This window comes from Aulostomus chinensis, chromosome 12, assembly GCF_037954235.1.
Source record: "Aulostomus chinensis isolate RoL2024-O1b breed Wild chromosome 12, RoL_Achi_v1.0, whole genome shotgun sequence".
NCBI lineage: Eukaryota > Metazoa > Chordata > Actinopteri > Syngnathiformes > Aulostomidae > Aulostomus > Aulostomus chinensis.
In genome coordinates, this window is record NC_141331.1 from 17,280,754 (window position 1) to 17,298,519 (window position 17,766).

A 17,766-nucleotide genomic window follows, 5' to 3' on the forward strand; every position below is an offset into this window, starting at 1 on the left:
CCAGCAAATAGCAACTTAATTCAAGTTTGGAAACACATTTATCTTTTCTTTTTCTTTTTTTACTGATTCTAGTGGTATTAAACCACGTAGTTAGTTTTATTTGTATCTGTTTAGCTGTTCAAGGATTTCTTTTGAACCACTAACCCTTGTGAAAAGTTTTCTTTTCATCACCTTTATGAGCGGAAATTACATTTACTTTCATTGTGTTTGACTGGCAGCAGAAGTTTCAAACTTAATCAAACTATGCATTGATACCAGTGAGACAATAGCCTGAATTGTTACCAAGGAATCTTGGCGCATAGAGTTATGGATCACTGTTACCAGGTAAGACCTATAAAAATTGGCTGTAAGGGAGGAGTAATGGTGGCTCTATTGTTTGCAAATGCTGGAGTCATTTATTTTGTCATACAGGCAAATTTTCCCTCTTACAGTCCACCTCTGCGCCTGATTAAGGTAACCTGTCAAACTTTAAACGTATCTTACTGCTTGTTTCTTCGTAATTACCATATCTGCATTGCATATTTCTCCCTGCCAGAATTGTCTCTCTGACGATTTCATCTACTCTGCAGCAAATTTCTATGTGACTCTTGTTTGTCATCATCACTTCCCCAACCATCACCACCACCACCACCATCAGTATTCCAGAGTGTTGTTGAGCTGCGGTGCCACCGGTGGTGGACACAAAAGCAGCTGGGGTGGCGTGGTAAGTGAATCACATGAAAGAGATGCCAAGATATTACGTCCAAATAAGCGTGGCGACTGCTTGGGATTATAGTAGGTATGATTTTTGCACCAACTGAGCTTTCAAGTAACAATCAATTTGTCATGAAGCAACTGGTGCATCCGAGTGTTTTCACAACAAAGAGGAGATGGCGGTTCATTCCAGGGCAGGAGGAGAAGGGGGAGCGAGGGTCTTATTAGAGAGTTATCCATGGCAAAGGAGCAAGCAAAGACACAAAGACACATATTAGGATGTGGCCTATTTGGATGTGAACAGATCATTTTAAATAGTATGACTGTGACAGTGTAGACACAATTGTCAATAGCAGCCCTTTCCTGAGGTTTTAACATACACTGCATGATAATTAGTTTCCCTTTTTGTCCTTATCTCTTACCTGCAGAAATGGCCAATTTATGCAGGCGGCACCCTGGCCAGGCAAAGTTGATGCTCCCCAGAGGAGGAAGGCAGCCATGTTTCAGACAATGGAAATGAACTCCCAGACAACTCAAGGTTGATTTAGATCCTACAGGCAGCATGGAATTAAACAGAGAACTGGGACTCTGCGGGTCTTAACCTAATGTTGATGCACATCGTGGAGAGGCATCTTGTGTCTGTGAGATCCGGTCCAATACAAATGAAAATGTCATATTGTTGTGTTGCTGAGAGCTAAATGTCAGTCCATCCTCTTCAATATGAGCTTGATGTGGATAGACCGTTCAAGTTATGATAGCAGCAAAACGGCGGGTTATATCTACATGTGTGATATTTGAGCTGTGAAATAGCAATTTAAAGAGATTATCCCGCAGCCTGTCTTTCATTCTTTCTTTGTTTTTTTTAAATTCTACCCTCATGGTTGTTCAAATCTAACAAGACCATAGGTGAAAGGTGCTTCATTGTCAATTATTAACAGAAAAAAAGAGAAACCTTTAGATGAACATTCAAAGCGAATGATGGGAAAGAGACTCAATTAATGTTAAATAACACCTTTCATTTAAAAATTGATTTGGACAGGAACCACTACATGTCAAGTCCGTTCAACACATCCAGTCGATGTATCGATAATCCCCGGTTCACATCCACATGTATTAGGAGCAACAGCACGTTTTTCCTCCCTCTGATACTGCTGCTCTGTGCGCGCACATCAGTAAATGAATCACGTAGCACTAGAACAGCCCTTCTTCATGCGATCTTGCCAGACCTATTGGAGAACCCCCCCTAAGGCGAGATCTGTCACTCTTCACTCATTTGCTGGAATACGATCAGAAACTATGTTAAATGCGCCGAGAAATACACGGGAGTCTGCCGGAAAGGCGTCGAGAGGATTCCAGTCAGCTCTCACTGGTTTCAACAGTTGACGCGGAGAGAAGCGAAGCGAGCGAGCGCAGGAAAAAAGCGACTTATTTGGATCTTCAAAATCTCCACAGCACCATTTTTTTTTCCTTGTGTATTTCTGGGGCAGCACGGATGAGCATTGTCCGAATGAAGAATGTGGGCACAATCGGACTGGATTATGGGATTACTGGACTGATTATAGGACAATCATCGGGCAAAAAGTCGAAGCCGTGCCATAGATGCTCTTGAATGACGGGAACACAAAAGGTTGTGCGGGAGTAACAGCTCTATATCCTGTTTCTATTCCACTTTGGGCTGGCGAGCATATGCAACAGTGTGTCGCACAGGAAAAGTGGATGCGTGATTGTGAATGGCAACAATGCTGCATTTTGAATGTCAGTATTTGCTGTAGCCTATAGGTGTAGATGTCGCATGAGGGCAATGCGCTTTTGAAAGCTACGCTCTAACCTTCACCACAGAGATTTCCAAATGCTTTAACCTTGGATGCAGAAAGGGGGACGTTAATACTTTATAGTCATCGATTATTCATTAAGTCCTCCCCGAGAGGAAAAACAAAGCATCTCTGGTACACTATGTTGAATTTGATCTTTAATTCATGCATGAGGTGTCGTCGGGCGGTCATCTTTGTTTACAGAAAGAGTTCATCATAGCATGCGAAAGAGGTGCAATATAAAGGGATTCAGAGATCGATTCATTATCCAATTAGTGTGGGATCGGCGTCAAGCACACGCCTGCTTTGGATTTAGTCCTCTAGGTTTGCCATAATCAACAGGTTGAAAGTCAAGGAGGATTTTTTGTGTGAGAGTGTGTGTGTGTGTGTGTGTGTGCCACCACCGCATATCTAGTTGAAGGGATGCGTCTCTCTGTACCAATTTTCTTTCTGCTGTGGGTTAAAGCCCTGACATTGAAAAATCTCAGTTATTCCGTCCCAGAGGAGCAAGGACCCGGCACTGTTATAGGCAATATAGCAAAAGATGCCGGCTATGGGACCATGGAGAGAGGAAAAAAATCAAACTTTAGAGTGCTGGAAAATTCTGCACCACACCTGGTGGATGTTGACCCGGAGAGTGGACTTATCTTCACCAAACAAAGGATTGACAGAGAGACGTTATGCAGACGTAACCCTAAGTGCCAGCTCTCAATGGAGGTGTTTGCCAATGACAAGGAGATATGCATGATCAAGATTGATATACAGGACATAAATGACAACTCACCCAGTTTCCCTTCAGATCACGTTAACATTGATATTTCAGAGAATGCAGCTGCTGGCACACGCTTCCCCCTGACTATTGCACATGACTCAGATGCGGGGGAAAATGGGATAAAGACCTACCAGGTCACAAGAGATGATTACAATACATTTTCTTTGGATTTAAAAGTGAGAGGAGATGGGACTATCTATCCAGAGCTGGTGGTTCAGAGACCCTTGGATAGGGAGGATCAGAGTCATCACACCCTTCTCCTCACTGCAATTGACGGAGGGGAGTATCCAAGATCAGGCTCTATGCAAATCAACGTCAGAGTGACTGATTCGAATGACAATAGCCCCATTTTTGAGAAATCCTCCTATGTGATTGAAATTCCTGAAAACTCGCCTCCTGGAAAAGTGCTTATAGATTTAAACGCCACTGACCAAGATGAGGGAAGCAACGGCCAGGTGGTTTATTCCTTTACTGGATATGCATCTGAGCGAATACAAGATTTGTTCTCCATTGACCCCAATACTGGCGTAGTGAAGGTCCAGGGAGAAATTGACTATGAAGAAAATCCAATCATAGAGTTTGATGTGCAAGCGAAGGATCTTGGTCCAAACCCCATACCAGGCCACTGTAAAATTACTGTCAAAGTGCTTGACAAAAATGACAACTCACCCATAATAAGTTTTGTTTCTGTCCGGCAGGGAGCCATTAGTGAGGCGGCTCCCCCAGAATCTGTAATAGCTCTGGTCAGAGTGACGGATAAAGATTCTGGCCGTAACGGTCAACTTCAGTGCCGCGTGCTGGGAAACGTACCCTTCAGACTACAAGAAAACAATGATAATTTCTACACATTGCTCACAGACAGACCTTTGGACCGCGAAATGAAAGATGAATACAATGTGACAATTGTGGCTAGAGACAATGGGATCCCCTCTTTGAACTTCACTAAATCGTTCACTGTGAAAATCCTGGATGAAAATGACAACGCACCTCGATTTACAAAGACAGTTTACATCCTACAGGTGCCTGAGAACAACATCCCAGGGGAGTATTTGGGCTCAGTTCTGGCCCATGACCCAGATGTTGGTCGAAATGGAACTGTGTCCTACTCCATTCTACCCTCACATATAGGGGATGTGTCAGTGTACACCTATGTGTCTGTTAATCCCACCAACGGAGCCATATATGCATCTCGCTCTTTCAACTATGAGCAAACAAAATCCTTTGAGTTCAAAGTTCAGGCTAAAGATGGAGGCTCCCCTCACATGGAGAGCACCTCTACAGTCAGGGTCAACGTCCTTGATGTCAACGACAATCTCCCAGTCATTATTTTACCCCTCCTGCAGAACGACACAGCTGAAATTCCAGTGCCTAGAAATGTGGGTATTGGATACATCGTGGCCACAGTGCGAGCGGTGGACCACGATCATGGAGAAAGTGGCCATTTGACTTATGAGATCACTGAGGGAAACGATGACCACCTGTTTGAGATGGACCCAGTAGGAGGAGAGGTGAGAACTGCTCATGCCCTATGGGAAGAAGTTACCCCAGTGGTTGAGCTGGTGGTTAAGGTAACTGACCATGGCAAGCCTCCCTTATCTGCCGTGGCTAAGCTGATCATTAAGGCGAACACAGAGGCGGCAGCAGGAGGGGGTTCCAGTGTGAGTGGGGAGCAGCAGCACTGGGATGTATCCCTGCCCCTCATAGTTACCCTCTGCATTATCTCTGTCATGCTCTTAGCAGTCATGACCGCCATCGCTGTCAAGTCCAAGCATCAAGATAAGGAGACTGGGAATTATAACTGCCGCATGGCTGAGTACGCCAATCCCCCAGTGGGGAAGGGCAAAAAGAAAAGGATCAACAAGAGTGACATCATGCTGGTGCAGAGTGAGATGGAGGAGAGAGATTCCGCCAGCCGGATGAACGTGGTGAGCAGCCCCTCTCTCATCACTTCACCCATATGCTTTGACTACCAGAGCTCTCTGCCGCTCACGCTGCCCAGGTCAGAGGTCATGTACCTGAAAACCACCCCAAACAGCCTGACTGTCCCCAGGGCAGGGTGCCACTCCAGTTTTGCCGGGCTTAGCACAGAGACCCCCTCAAATAGGATGTCAGTGATACAGGTAAGAAGGCGCTACACTCTTTATTGCCCTCTGTTCTTGTTAAACTCCACCTGCTGCTTTGCTGTATAAACCTGGGGGAAAAAAACAGAAAAAAAACAAAAAAGTAATTCTATCATCCTTCGTTTTTCTCTGCATATAAAGCATGGTATAGCATCTGATTTATATCTGTGTTTTTTGTTGTTGTTTTTTGTAAACTGAATCATTTCAAAAATTATTGCAGTTCTTCTCTTGCCAAACAGTACAGGTGGTCCACATAATCAGTGAGTCCTCTCTGTATGATCTGCAAACAGTGTGAGTCTTGAACAAGGCTGCTGTGACCCCACCAGATCCACTGCTATGGAGCGAAAACAAAACCCTGCCTGAAATGTAGGATTGGACAGGTGTTTGAGCAGCTTGTCCGATCACATTACTGAACCAATGTTCGCCCGACAGCTAGATGCACACAGAATAACTTTACAATCACATTTTTCGCTCTCCACAAATATGGGTCAGAGCCACCCATCCGCATCCAACGTTGGCACAATAAGACCCTTAATAGGCTATGCGGCCTTGCTTTGCAGAGATGGCTGGTTGAATACATGAGCTGGCTAACATGCTAATTTGACAGCATGGGTTTGTAGTTTAGCGCAGCATAATTATGTGTTGTAAAAGATGTAAATATCTAGGGCAGTCTCACAGACAGTCACATTGGAAGATGGTGACACAGATGACAAGGCCTGGCGCTGTCACCAGTCACTATAGTATGTGGGTGTGATCAACACAAACTCATTATTCTCAAGACAGGGGGAAAAGGGCGCTAATGACACCGGCTAATGCTTTGCTCCTTTGCCTTGCCAAAGAGGCACATATGGTCCTAATGGATATTTGCTCTTATCTTGCCGTCATCACTGGCAGGTGCTGTGACTGGAATCACATTTTATTGACATATTTCCTTCTCTGCTATGAAAATGTACAGACCTGAAAGCTAGCCATTTCATTCCATGCCTGTTTGTTATGCTATTGTTGAAACCAGTGTGAAACACGGTTTACATGGTTAATGCAAAATATTGTTTTTTCATTTCATTTCCAGACAGAAAATTTCCCCTCCGAGCCCAGTTATGCTGGCAGCAGGCAGCCATTTGTTCAAAGGTAAGAGCTCTATCCTGACCACTGCATTTAGCGTCTTAATCTTGGTATCAAGCCAGCTGACTATGGCTACCAAATAGGCGCACTCACACAGAGGTAATGGCAAGTTGTGTTTCTTCCTCTTCTTCTTCTTCTTCTTCTCTCTCTCTCTCTCCATCCCCTTTTTGCTGCAGCTCTACATTTAAGGATGCAGAACGAGCAAGCCTCCGAGACAGTGGCCATGGTGATAGTGACCAGGCTGATAGTGACCAGGATACTAATAAAGGCTCACACTGCGACACGTCTGCCAGGGAGGCCCTCAAGATGAAAGCAACAGCAGTTAATGGCCAGCCTTTTGAGCAGGGTGAGTGGACTCTTCCTGACATCTTGAAGATGCCTAACGGACTCTTGTTATAGGCATTGTTTATACTTAATGCAGGCAGCTCACCGGTGTTAAAGGGGAGGTCCAACAGCCAGCAAATATTTAACATGGAGGGACTTTTATTTGCTGCAGCTGGTCGCGTCACTTCGCGCTGCTTTACATTGCAGACAGCCTGAGTAGTGTGTTGAAAAGATGACATGAAGGCAGCAGAGTGGAGGGTAAATGCTAGTTAAAAGGATAGTTTGAAAGGATAAAACAGTCCACTGGCTGAAGGTAGAATGTTCAAACATCTGTCTGATTTAGGCATCAAACATGGCATATGCATGGCAAAGTGTACCTCTGCCCGTGTCTCTTTTGATCACATCATTATTTGAACACAAATTCTCCGCATTTATGTCTTGAATAACACTGCGGGGACAGGAAAGGATGATACTTGCAGTGCAAAATCACACGCATTTCTTCTTTCCACCTTTTGCTCCGACAGATTTTCTCCGTTTTTTTATGGGTTGTGCTGGGGTTACGGTGTTCTTAGAGAGGTTACAACTAAAATAGACATGCTAAAATTTAATTTATTTATTACCAAAATGATCCGCACTGCCAGGAATATAATCACAGATGATTGTCAGTCTGTTGCAACCTGACTGACCTGGTAGGGATTGATATATTTAGCTATTGTGGATATAAACAGAAAAATATGAAAGCAACTCTCATGGGTGAGATGAAAAGTAATGGCTTTAGTGAAGTGGTGATGTCTTTCATTTCCTTGTCTGAGTCTTGGAAGAGAATGGCTCTGGTCATCAGTTCCCTACCTGTGTAGTACTTTGCACACCTCCTGTATGGGCAGAGACGGAAACACTCTTTTGGCTGCCGAGAGATGTCTAGGCCTCTGTCTGTCTCTCTTTTACTCCTTTCACACTGAAAAAAAAAAGAAATCCAAATCTGCTATGAGAAAAGGTACAACTGCGTCAAATGACTCTGCAGTAGTCGCAGGTATTTATCAGCTGCAGCGAAGAGTGACTGTGATGTAAACACACATACCAGGTTGATTAGCTCATTTCTGTCCCTGACAAACACACGTCACCTGTGCTGTGAAATCACTGGAATTTATCCTTTTCATCTGCTGACTTGCCAGATTACGTCACGTCTACGTTCCGTGACCGTGTAATTGCACAATGGTGAAGCCCAGCTTTTCCAACCGTGTCTGAGCCAAAAAACCGTCCTGTGTCTTGGTGCGGTACGGAGTGATCACACTAGTCACACAAACTGGACTTTAGGGGAACAATTGTACATGGGCATGGTACTAACGTCGCACACTGGGGCAGAGACACAAACGTAAACTCTGGGGACACCGGGAAAGAAATCAGTCGCCTGCAAGATAACTGTGGTGTCTCATTTGCATGTGAGCCAGGTCTTTCTCATGTTGTGGGGGCATAAATCTGAGGGGACTGGCCTCCCTTTTAGGTGAAGGTTAAAGTCAGAAACAAGTGTAATTTAATGTCATGTCCTCAGAAGTAATGGAAGCCTGTGTGTGTGTGTGTTTGTTGGTCTTAAGTCACTTTCAGGGACACAAACCTGATTTAAGACCAGTTAATTTGAGACAGCATGACCAATTGAGGACAAAAACCATGTCCCCGAGCTAATTTTTAAGCAAAAGAATGCCTGTCTTCTCCAGGAAATCAATGTAAGTCGATGTGAATACCTCAAAAGTGACTTAAGTAAACATGTGTGTGTGTGTATGTGTGTGTGTGTGTGCGTGCTGTGAGGAATTATGGCAGACCACACTTGGCTCCGTGGGAGGTGTAAATTCAATCACAATTTTTGCAGCACATTTCTGAATCTGATTCAGCCCAAGTTCTAAGGCCAATCACACAGAGAGATATTGTAGGAGATGTTTTTTACATGCACGACTGAATATTTACATGTGCAGCGCTGACGCTCGCTTGACAGGAATGTCAGTTCATTTATAGAGCTGTATTTGTAAGATAAGGGAAACGCAAAGAAGTGGGCCAACATGTATAATATTAATAGGTTGTGCTAATGCTTTTCCCATTTACAGGTGAGTAATATCGTTCAAAAGCAAAGCTAATAGTTGGATTAAACTGTTTCAGGGATGGTCAGTTCAACACTAAATGGCATAATGAGTACCAAGATGGAAGATCTGTATTATCTTTTAAACTTGAACACACAAAAACATCACCTGCCAACCCACACACTCCTTCTGTCTCTCTCTCTCACACACACACACACACACACACACACACTGGCAAATTTATTAGACAACAAAGCCACTATTTTGCAGATTTCTACAAGATGACGCTATTATTCCAAAATGAAGACACCACAGAATTTTAGTTCCAAATGCACCAACACAAAAGCTTGCGGGTTAAGTAGCTTTGCTTTTATGTCTTTACCTTTACCATCCCTCTAGTCTCCCGGCTGCTTTGATACAGGTAATATATGCACCTGTGCAGCTTCCACTATCATGCACTCTGAATATTTATTCACTCTCTCAGACACCAGATGCACAGTGGGTATGTTGCTGGGGTTTCTCTGATTCTATTTATAATGGATGGGCAGATTCTTTGTTTTGGAGAACATGCTATTGTTCCAGCTACATTTGCCCCAAAGATCAGTTATTTAGACACAAAGTCATGGTTAATTTATTTGGCTATGCAAATGTAGTAGCATATTAAAGCTGATCTATAACAATGTATATTTAACACACCTTTTATTCACTGATGAATGGACAATGTAAAGCCACTGCCTGGAACAACAGATGAAGGCATCTTCCTCCATCATCACCCTACTGCTCACTTTATGCCTTATTCAGAGGAATTATGTAGCTTCCAACAATGCTGTGATATATTCCCCCAATTAATTTGTTTAATTACTTCTTCATGAGTTGGAAAATAGTAGAGTGCAGGTCATTAAGGTGTTTAAACCTCTATTTCGGGAAAAAAAAATGATAAAAGCATTCATCCCTTGTAAGCTGTAATTGGTAGACTTTATGTAAACATCCCTCATCACAGGACACAAAGGCACGATGACAATAATACATGAGTGTGAATTTGCTGAATCTTCTAAGCACATACAGTACATCTGCCTGCATCAGCATCATCTGCTAGCTCCTCTGCTGTGGTGATGGGTGCCATGGAAATGAATACAGCATCTCCCCGCTTCTTCTTGCTTGTGCTTATTGTTCTGGCCTTGTGTATCCGAGTCTAAAAAAAAAAAAACCTTTCTCCATGGTGCTAGAAGACAGATGGAAATACACAAATGACAAATGCACAGGGCACAGAACTGTAATCTGGGGTGGTGATGCTTCAAAGCATAGCACTCATAATGTAGGGGATATGTGTTTCATTTTTTGTCAACTCAAAGCTACAGTTTTATCCTCCCTTTAGTTGTAAAGTGCATTAAATGTGTTTTTCCTCTTCATGGTCGTCTTGGTGAACATGATTTATTCTAAGAATAGTGGTATAAACGTAATGTGACAGGTAAGAAAAGTCCATGTGTTCAGCTTGGAAACAAATATTAGTCGCATTGTAATTGCAATACAAAAAAAAAAAGGGATTTTGTCAGTTATAGTTTAAGTCAGTAACCTAGAAAACATTCATTAAATGAATATAAATGTATTAAAAGGCATTTTTCTAAGGAAGGAAGAAAGCATAGAACGTATATTCTGATCCATTTTGGGAACAGGCACAAAAAGAACAAAGTGGCGATATTAGATGTATGATGTATTAGAAGTATGGTATAGTTGACATATTTACTTTCAAAACTAGAAAGCTACCCATTATCTCAAATCAATCCACAATAAAACCCCTCAACATACGCGATAATTCATAGAGATCTGAAGCCAAGCAGACAAATATAATACGGGTTGGCTAACTGAGCTACCAAAGTACTGCTGAGTACTAATTTATGTTACAAAAAAAAAATCTGTGCCAAATGTTAGTTATTACAAGGGCCAGCATGGCTCAGAGGTAGAAGGCCATCTAGCAACCGAAGGGTTGCTGCTTCAATCCTCCCTTCCCCTGTTGACCATGTCGAAGTATCCTTGAGCAAGCCCCACCCCACGGGCCTCTTAATAAATAAGCGGTATAGAAAATGGATCGATGGATGGATGTTAATTAGTACCTGAGAGTTTATCTGGGTGATGTGTGAAAACCTGATGCCAACAACGCTCCCTGCAATATTTGTCATGCAAAGTTGGTCACGGCAGCAAATCGAACCTGGAGGAACACCCGATCATGCCTGCAGTATGTCTGAAAACACAACCTTGCCCCATGGTTGATAGTATCCCATAGCAGCTGCAGCTAACGTTAGCAGCACAACTGCTAATTTGGAAATGTCGCAACCGAAATGCCAGTTTGTTATTCTTGGGGAAGTAACAAACACGAGTGAACTGAATTCCAGGTACATTTAGCTTGTAACGTCTCTGTCCAGCAATTGTGTCAGATGGCTTAAGCCCGTCTTCATGGACTGCAGAAGCAGAGTGTGACACTGGTTGCAGATACTGCAGAGGAGCCTGCATTGCATTTGTGGTGCACCATGCAGGTTTTCACATCTTGTGTTGTGGCTAAGACTGTATTTCTTTGTTTGAACCTCCTCTCTTGGTTTGTGTCTCCCCCAGCAGACTGGTCAAGTGTGCGAGGAAGGTACATTGTCTTTGAACGAGAGGTTTTCCCTACCTTGTCATGTTGAGCTTCCCTTGGTTCCAGGCAGTTATTCTCATTCTTATCAAGTCCATATTTCAATGATTCAATCAAGAGCCTCATTCAGATGTTTTAGTGGGCGAAGGGAGATGGACAATCGTGAATACATTAACAAAAAATTGCTAAAAAAAAGAGAAAAAAAAGAATATAGTGATCAAATTAAAGCAGGCAGCTAGATAAAGTACACAGATTCTTGAAAAATACCAATGAAACTGCTGTTGCGTTTTCATGTAATGTGGGAAACCGACCAATTTACGAAGACATTTTTGTCATGCACCTTCAATCCGTGATGGATTGTTGTCAAATACATGCTGGTAAACTAGCGGCTTCAGAGAAAGATGCATTCCATCTCATAACATGGTGGAACCTGGTTCATTCTGTCTGAGATGCGATGCAGAACAAAGGCAGCGCTTCTCCCATTGTTCCACTTCTTTACTTGTGTGACACATGTTGTACATTCCCATCAAGCCTGTGCTTGGTGTGTAAACGACTCCAGAAACGATCAGAAAACTAATCAATCATCAGTGTGTCGGTGAGCATAGACTGTGTGTGTTCTTTGGATCAAGTAACATTCACTCCTTGTACTGTTGAAGTTTAGAAGCAATTTGAACCTGATTGTTTTCCACTTTTTTGCTAATTTGTAGAAAGAAATGTCTCAGTCATGAGGTCTCTTTGTGGCAAGGACAGGTCATTATATGCTTCATCTAATAAGGAGTGAAATGAAAAATGGGCAGGAAATGCAAATGAGTTCGTGATTATGATGCACAGTTCCTCAAAGTAATTTAAAAATCACTGAAGGAATGGGTGTTTGTGTTATAAATGGTATTTCCAAAAGCCAATTTCACCTTGACTTTCAGTTGTAGACATTAATGTGATATTGACTCAATTATTTATTACACATTCAGAAGTATATTTATAGGGATATGTGTAATAATGAGGCTATCAAATTACTGAAACATTTAACTGACTTAATCACATGATTATCCATAGATTGTTAATAGCAAAATTAATCAATCACACACTTTTCAGTCTTTCTAATTGTACTGTATCTTGAAGGGATATTCTTCAATTACTCGGGACTCGTGTCAAACGTAGAAGTGAACAAACATGTTTGCATTTTTAAAAGATTTTTTTTATTTTTATTTTTTATCAAATAACGAAAAGTAAAACAATGAAAAATACTGTCCAGAAACCCTTGAAGCATTTAGTAGAAGCTCAAATAGTCACACAGCAAACTCAGGCCCAGCAGGCCAGCTTAACATTAAATACTTTCTCTGAAAACATTTGAAGTGAGAAATAGATGATGCAGTTACAATTTTACTTGGCTGCATCGTTTCATAGATATATGTGACTACCATCAGTCTCAGACGTCCTTTGCATAAAGTAGCCGAGTCGTGGTTATGGAAATTTACCTACATCGAGTGCTCTGACTACATGATGTGTCCTATCCTTCATGCAGGTGGCACTCGAATTGCCTTGTCTCCTTAGAAACTGAATGAGGTCAGACCTCTTCACATGGATTTGCATGACTTCATCTATAAAGTGCCTTAAATGCGTATCTTCATGTCACGAAAATGTTTTTTTCACCGCTGCATTCCTTCTGTCTGACTCTACAATGCAGAAAGAGCCAGCTACGTATATTTAGCTTGAAGCTAATGGTGACCTGTTGCAAACAACCACAGCAAAACTGTCTGCGAAGTACGTCATCTAGGACAGTCCACATTTTTTTATCCAGCTCAGGAATCCATAAATGCTTTAATTTGAACAAAAAACAATTCATCACTTGCTCCCCTGACAGTTTTTACCACTCGTACCGTACAACCTTTCTTGCAAATCCATTTTATTTGATTGCTGTTTATGTATTTTACTCCTTTTTTTCCCCTTTTTCCTATTGATTGTATATTGTATATTTATTGTGTATAGTGTGCTCTGCATTTTATGCCCTGTGTTCTCTACTATGTGTTATGCTGCAGCTACTCTTGAATTTCCCGGTTTTGGGATTAATGAAGTAAATCTATCCATCTATCTGTCTCACGGTAGCTCTGAGTGTGACCAGCTGGAGCATTCAGTTAAACCTGCTTCTTGGCACTAGTCCACATTTCTGTCGCTACCATGCTGTGATTAATCTGCCCCAAGTCTGGTTAAGACCGGACTCATAGTCTTTGCCTAACGCCACCAAAAACATGACATTTGCCAAAGTAATAAATGTTATTAGCTAAAATTAGCAGTCCAATAAAAAGGAGAAGGTTAGGATTCAGCTAATCCAAGTTTCATCCAAATAAAAATACAAACCCAACTAATGTTGCTGCCTCAACCAATACAGACAAAAATACTAAGATAAGAGTTCTCAACAATGATTATACTGTCAGTAAAAATTTGGATCAAAACAAAGAATGATAAGATCACTCAAAGTCATCTTCAATTTGTTTAGTTTGCTTTTTTGAATGCAAAATGCTAGCACAGCGCAATCAAGAGAAATACGACTTATTTCTGTGTTGGAGTGAACCAGATAGTCATTGATCGTTTACAATAATGTGTGTATTATTGACACAATATCAGTACTTTTTTTAAAGTATCATGGTTACAGTGATGTCCAGGCATATCGTGCCACTCCTAATGTACAGTATATTCAGTATATGTATACACACAGGCAGAAACATTTAAGTTATGAGCTCTGTATAAGTTTCTAATTAACAACATATTACCAGTCGTATTTCTCACCACCTTCCAATTAGAAACGGTGTATCTCTGCTTATGCAAATTACACACTTGTACTGCTGCTGCTGCTGTTGCTGTAAATGTAAATGTAAAACACAGAAGTTCCTCTGCACCAGATGATATTATCCAGGAAACACCTACACAGGTTGTTATGGTTAGCAGAGGGAAAAGCTTTAAACTATTTAGAATCACTCATGTGATGAACATTTACTTTTTTCCCTTTTAGTATCATATTGTTGCGTATCATTATTTTAAGCATGATGGATTTTAGGAATGCAAAAAAGCGTATTTTTCACAGTATTGCTAATTTTGAACCCAGTTGTTTACACCAGGCTGCTGGATTCTTATTTTATTCTCAAATTTTCAAGTAATGTATAATGAATAACCTAGACTGAGAGAGAAACTATATTTAGCAGAAAGAGTCTGAGAGTAGAATTTGTGTTTGTTCGAGATAGTTTATTGTTGGTGCTCATCCCTCGAAAATGTCAACTATATTTCCTTCTAGCTTATTTATTCCTACCCCAGCAGGATCAAATAACAAATGTTAAACTGTTTTTACAGAACAAGACAAATCAGTCCACTGCACCGATGAGTGTCGTGCACTGGGACATTCTGACAGATGCTGGATGCCAAAGTTACGGGTAGGAAGCCAAGCAGACAGCGCCGATAATCGCACCAACCTTTTCATCCCCGTGGGAATGGATGCCATGGTAGAGACAGAGATTTATGGCACCATCAGCTGCAGCAGTCGAAAAACCCTCAGCACGTTTGGAAAGGAACAGCGGGACAGTACAATCCTAGTGGCCAATGTCAAACCATACTTAAAATCGCAGCGTGCACTCAGTCCACCACTACAGGAGAGTCCATCTGCATCCAGTAGTCCCACCAAGAGTAGCACGCCCCTGGACTTGGCCAACCAAGAGTTCAAAGAGGAGAGGGGGGGGGGCTCAGACAGCAGTGCCTATGGCCCTCCAGATGGCCAGTGCTCTCCTGTGCACACTGAATTGGAGGAGCCCTCCTACCTGACCTGCGAGCTCAGGCCCAAGTCCTTGTCAAGCAGCCTCATTCACAGCTCAGTCATCAGCCAGGAGTGTGGCGGGTCAGAGTACGCACTCGACCCTCGGGATTCTGGTAACTGACAGGTGAACCGGTCCCACTCGCTCTCGCCTGCCAGTTGATGATATCACAGATTTATGACCAAGAGGTGATCTCTCTTTTTGTGTTTCTTTTACAAGGCGTCCAGACACGTATTGTATAACCAAAAACCATCTGCTTTGTATGTTTGTTTTTTTTTAAGTTTGTGACTTGTTGTGTTTAGGTGAAATATGTGTCCTTGACTGCTGTGAAGGTTCGCGGGGCAATCAGTGCTTACCTGACTTCATGTGTTTTCATGATGTATCGTACTCGTCAAATTAGATGTCTGTATTTTACACATTCCCGGCTCCGATTTTGTGCGGTTGAACAAATTGCTACTGTTAAGCTATTGAGTCCTGTCTGCTTTTGTACAGTGAAGCTTTCTGTCTCCATTTAGTGTATAAGGAACATCTCTCTCTAAAAATCACAGGCAAACGAAATACATATCAGTGACGTTAAATACAAAAGTGAAGTGTCTTATGAACTGTTAATGGTGGTGCAACAGGGAATGTCCCTTTTCATAAAACCATTCAAGGTTCCTATAAAACAGTTTTTTAAGAATGTATTTGTAATTTTATTGTTGTCCTCTCTGCCGTTTATGTGAAAATAAGCTGAGCTTACAATGTGGGCTACTGTACTTGTTGTGTATTTTATTAAATTTGTATACACTGTGTGCATGGAAGGCAATTATTTTTGATCAGTGAAAAATTCTGATGCTGTTTTATGTGAGAGAAGTGCATTTATGTCTACAGGGTGCTTCATACATGTTCATGACGAAAAGCACTAGTGACTCTGCAAATGTGCCAACTTCAACTCTACAATGTAATACCAGCAAGTGTTATCTAGCCGTATAGTCTAGATCCTCACCAGAGGAACTTCAATAAGAAATCACCGTTTTACACAGTTATTTATATTTAAATCAAACAAATAAAAACAGGCACTGTGTATTAGTGCACCCATTACAAGACGAGTCCTCTATGCTTCATCAAATGTAGAACCTGTTCCTGCAAAGTCATCAGAGCTGCTGTCAGTTACTTATGATTTCATTTAAATAAAAAAGAGCCTCCAACAAATGACAAGAATCTAAAAGACAAAAACAACCCCCCCCCCCCCCCCCAAAAAAAACAGGAACCGTCAGTGGCTACTATTTGTAAAGAATTCTTTGATAAGATAAAATTTTAATGATCCCTGTGGGGGGAAAGTGGGTCATTGCAGCAGCGAACGATTGAAGGAGTTGTGCATTAAATGTTAACACATGTAAATAGGAAAAGGGGAGAAATTCTTCAGTGACAAGATGATTAGGACATTGAGTATCTGAAATTTCGCAGTCTTTTCACTGAGTGTACAATGTGTCCATCATTTGTCTCCCTCTGTTAACAAGTAGTGTGTGTACTCTTGAGCTCCGTATAATGCTAAAAGGGTGAGAAAATCACAGCGGACTGCAGACATACGGAATTTGAACAGCTCAAACTGCAGCAATCAATCTATCAGTTTGGTCCTTTCATTCAAGAGTTGGTTATTCACTGTTACTGTGATCAGTAAAATCTAGAAGCATGGATGCAGTTTGTGTGCTCAGCATTGTCTACAAAGAGCGATTAGGGCTGTGTGTTTTACCACGACAGATCACTAAACTTAGAATCCAGGATATGTCGAGACGCTTTTGACTTTTTTTCATCTGTAAAGCAATCACACAAAAGCCTCTTGTTTCTTTTCACTTAGTTTAGTTTACTTTCCCCATCTGGAGACACTGACTTTTGTACCCTGGCTCGTTGAGCGGTTTGAGAATGCCTTGTTTTTCATGAGCTCTGGATAACAGAATCCTGTCATCTACTGAGAGCTGACTATAAGTACGACTCAGTTTCTCCTCGGGGAAAACACATTAATTTGGATTTTGATTTGCATTTGTTTTGGTGCCGGTATTGACACAATTCCAGACCTGCATGTCTCATCTCAGCAGGCAGCTCTGATGAGCTCATCTGCATAAGTTGAAATACTCTTTGAGAGGGAGATTGCGTGGGTCACAGCAACTCATCCCATTGAAATACAGACAGAAACATCACATAATTTTATCTGCATCAGTCCCAGGGTTTCAGAACACGGGGGATGAAGACAGGTGAGAAGAATGTCAAGTAGAGAAGGGCTGAACCGTTTGCTGCAACACTTACACCTCAACATGTCTTTAACTCCATCTCACTTAAAGATGTAAAACAGGTTAAATCTCCACTTCGACCATGATTATGGAAAAATTTCTTTGAAGCTAACCTTTTCTTAATTAACACTGTGCTGCAGTACAGCTGCTCGACAAAACAGCGCG

At 41.8% G+C, this 17,766-nt stretch overlaps 1 protein-coding gene across 2 annotated transcripts; it reads left to right on the forward strand.

Annotated features, from left to right (window-relative positions):
* The first annotated feature begins 1,869 nt into the window (after nucleotides 1–1,869).
* Nucleotides 1,870–16,347, forward strand: LOC147252306 (protocadherin-17-like). 2 transcript variants are annotated; one of them, XM_086221284.1, is made up of 4 exons: nucleotides 1,870–5,396; nucleotides 6,466–6,524; nucleotides 6,695–6,864; nucleotides 14,880–16,347. In XM_086221284.1, exons 1-4 carry the CDS (start codon nucleotides 2,928–2,930, stop codon nucleotides 15,455–15,457), a joined length of 3,276 nt encoding a protein of 1,091 aa, XP_086077410.1. In that variant the 5' UTR covers nucleotides 1,870–2,927; the 3' UTR covers nucleotides 15,458–16,347. The 2 variants fall into 2 exon arrangements, with proteins under 2 accessions (XP_086077410.1, XP_086077411.1); XM_086221285.1 differs by having other exon boundaries at nucleotides 1,870–5,201.
* Nucleotides 16,348–17,766: the final 1,419 nt, after the last annotated feature.

Excerpts from the sequence above, each read along its gene's own strand:
- LOC147252306 (XM_086221284.1), top strand. The coding sequence starts at position 2,928 with ATGCGTCTCTCTGTACCAATTTTCTTTCTGCTGTGGGTTAAAGCCCTG. Across the intron at positions 5,397-6,465 it reads ATAGGATGTCAGTGATACAG|ACAGAAAATTTCCCCTCCGA; the intron begins GTAAGAAGGCGC and ends TTTCATTTCCAG. Across the intron at positions 6,525-6,694 it reads AGGCAGCCATTTGTTCAAAG|CTCTACATTTAAGGATGCAG; the intron begins GTAAGAGCTCTA and ends TTTTTGCTGCAG.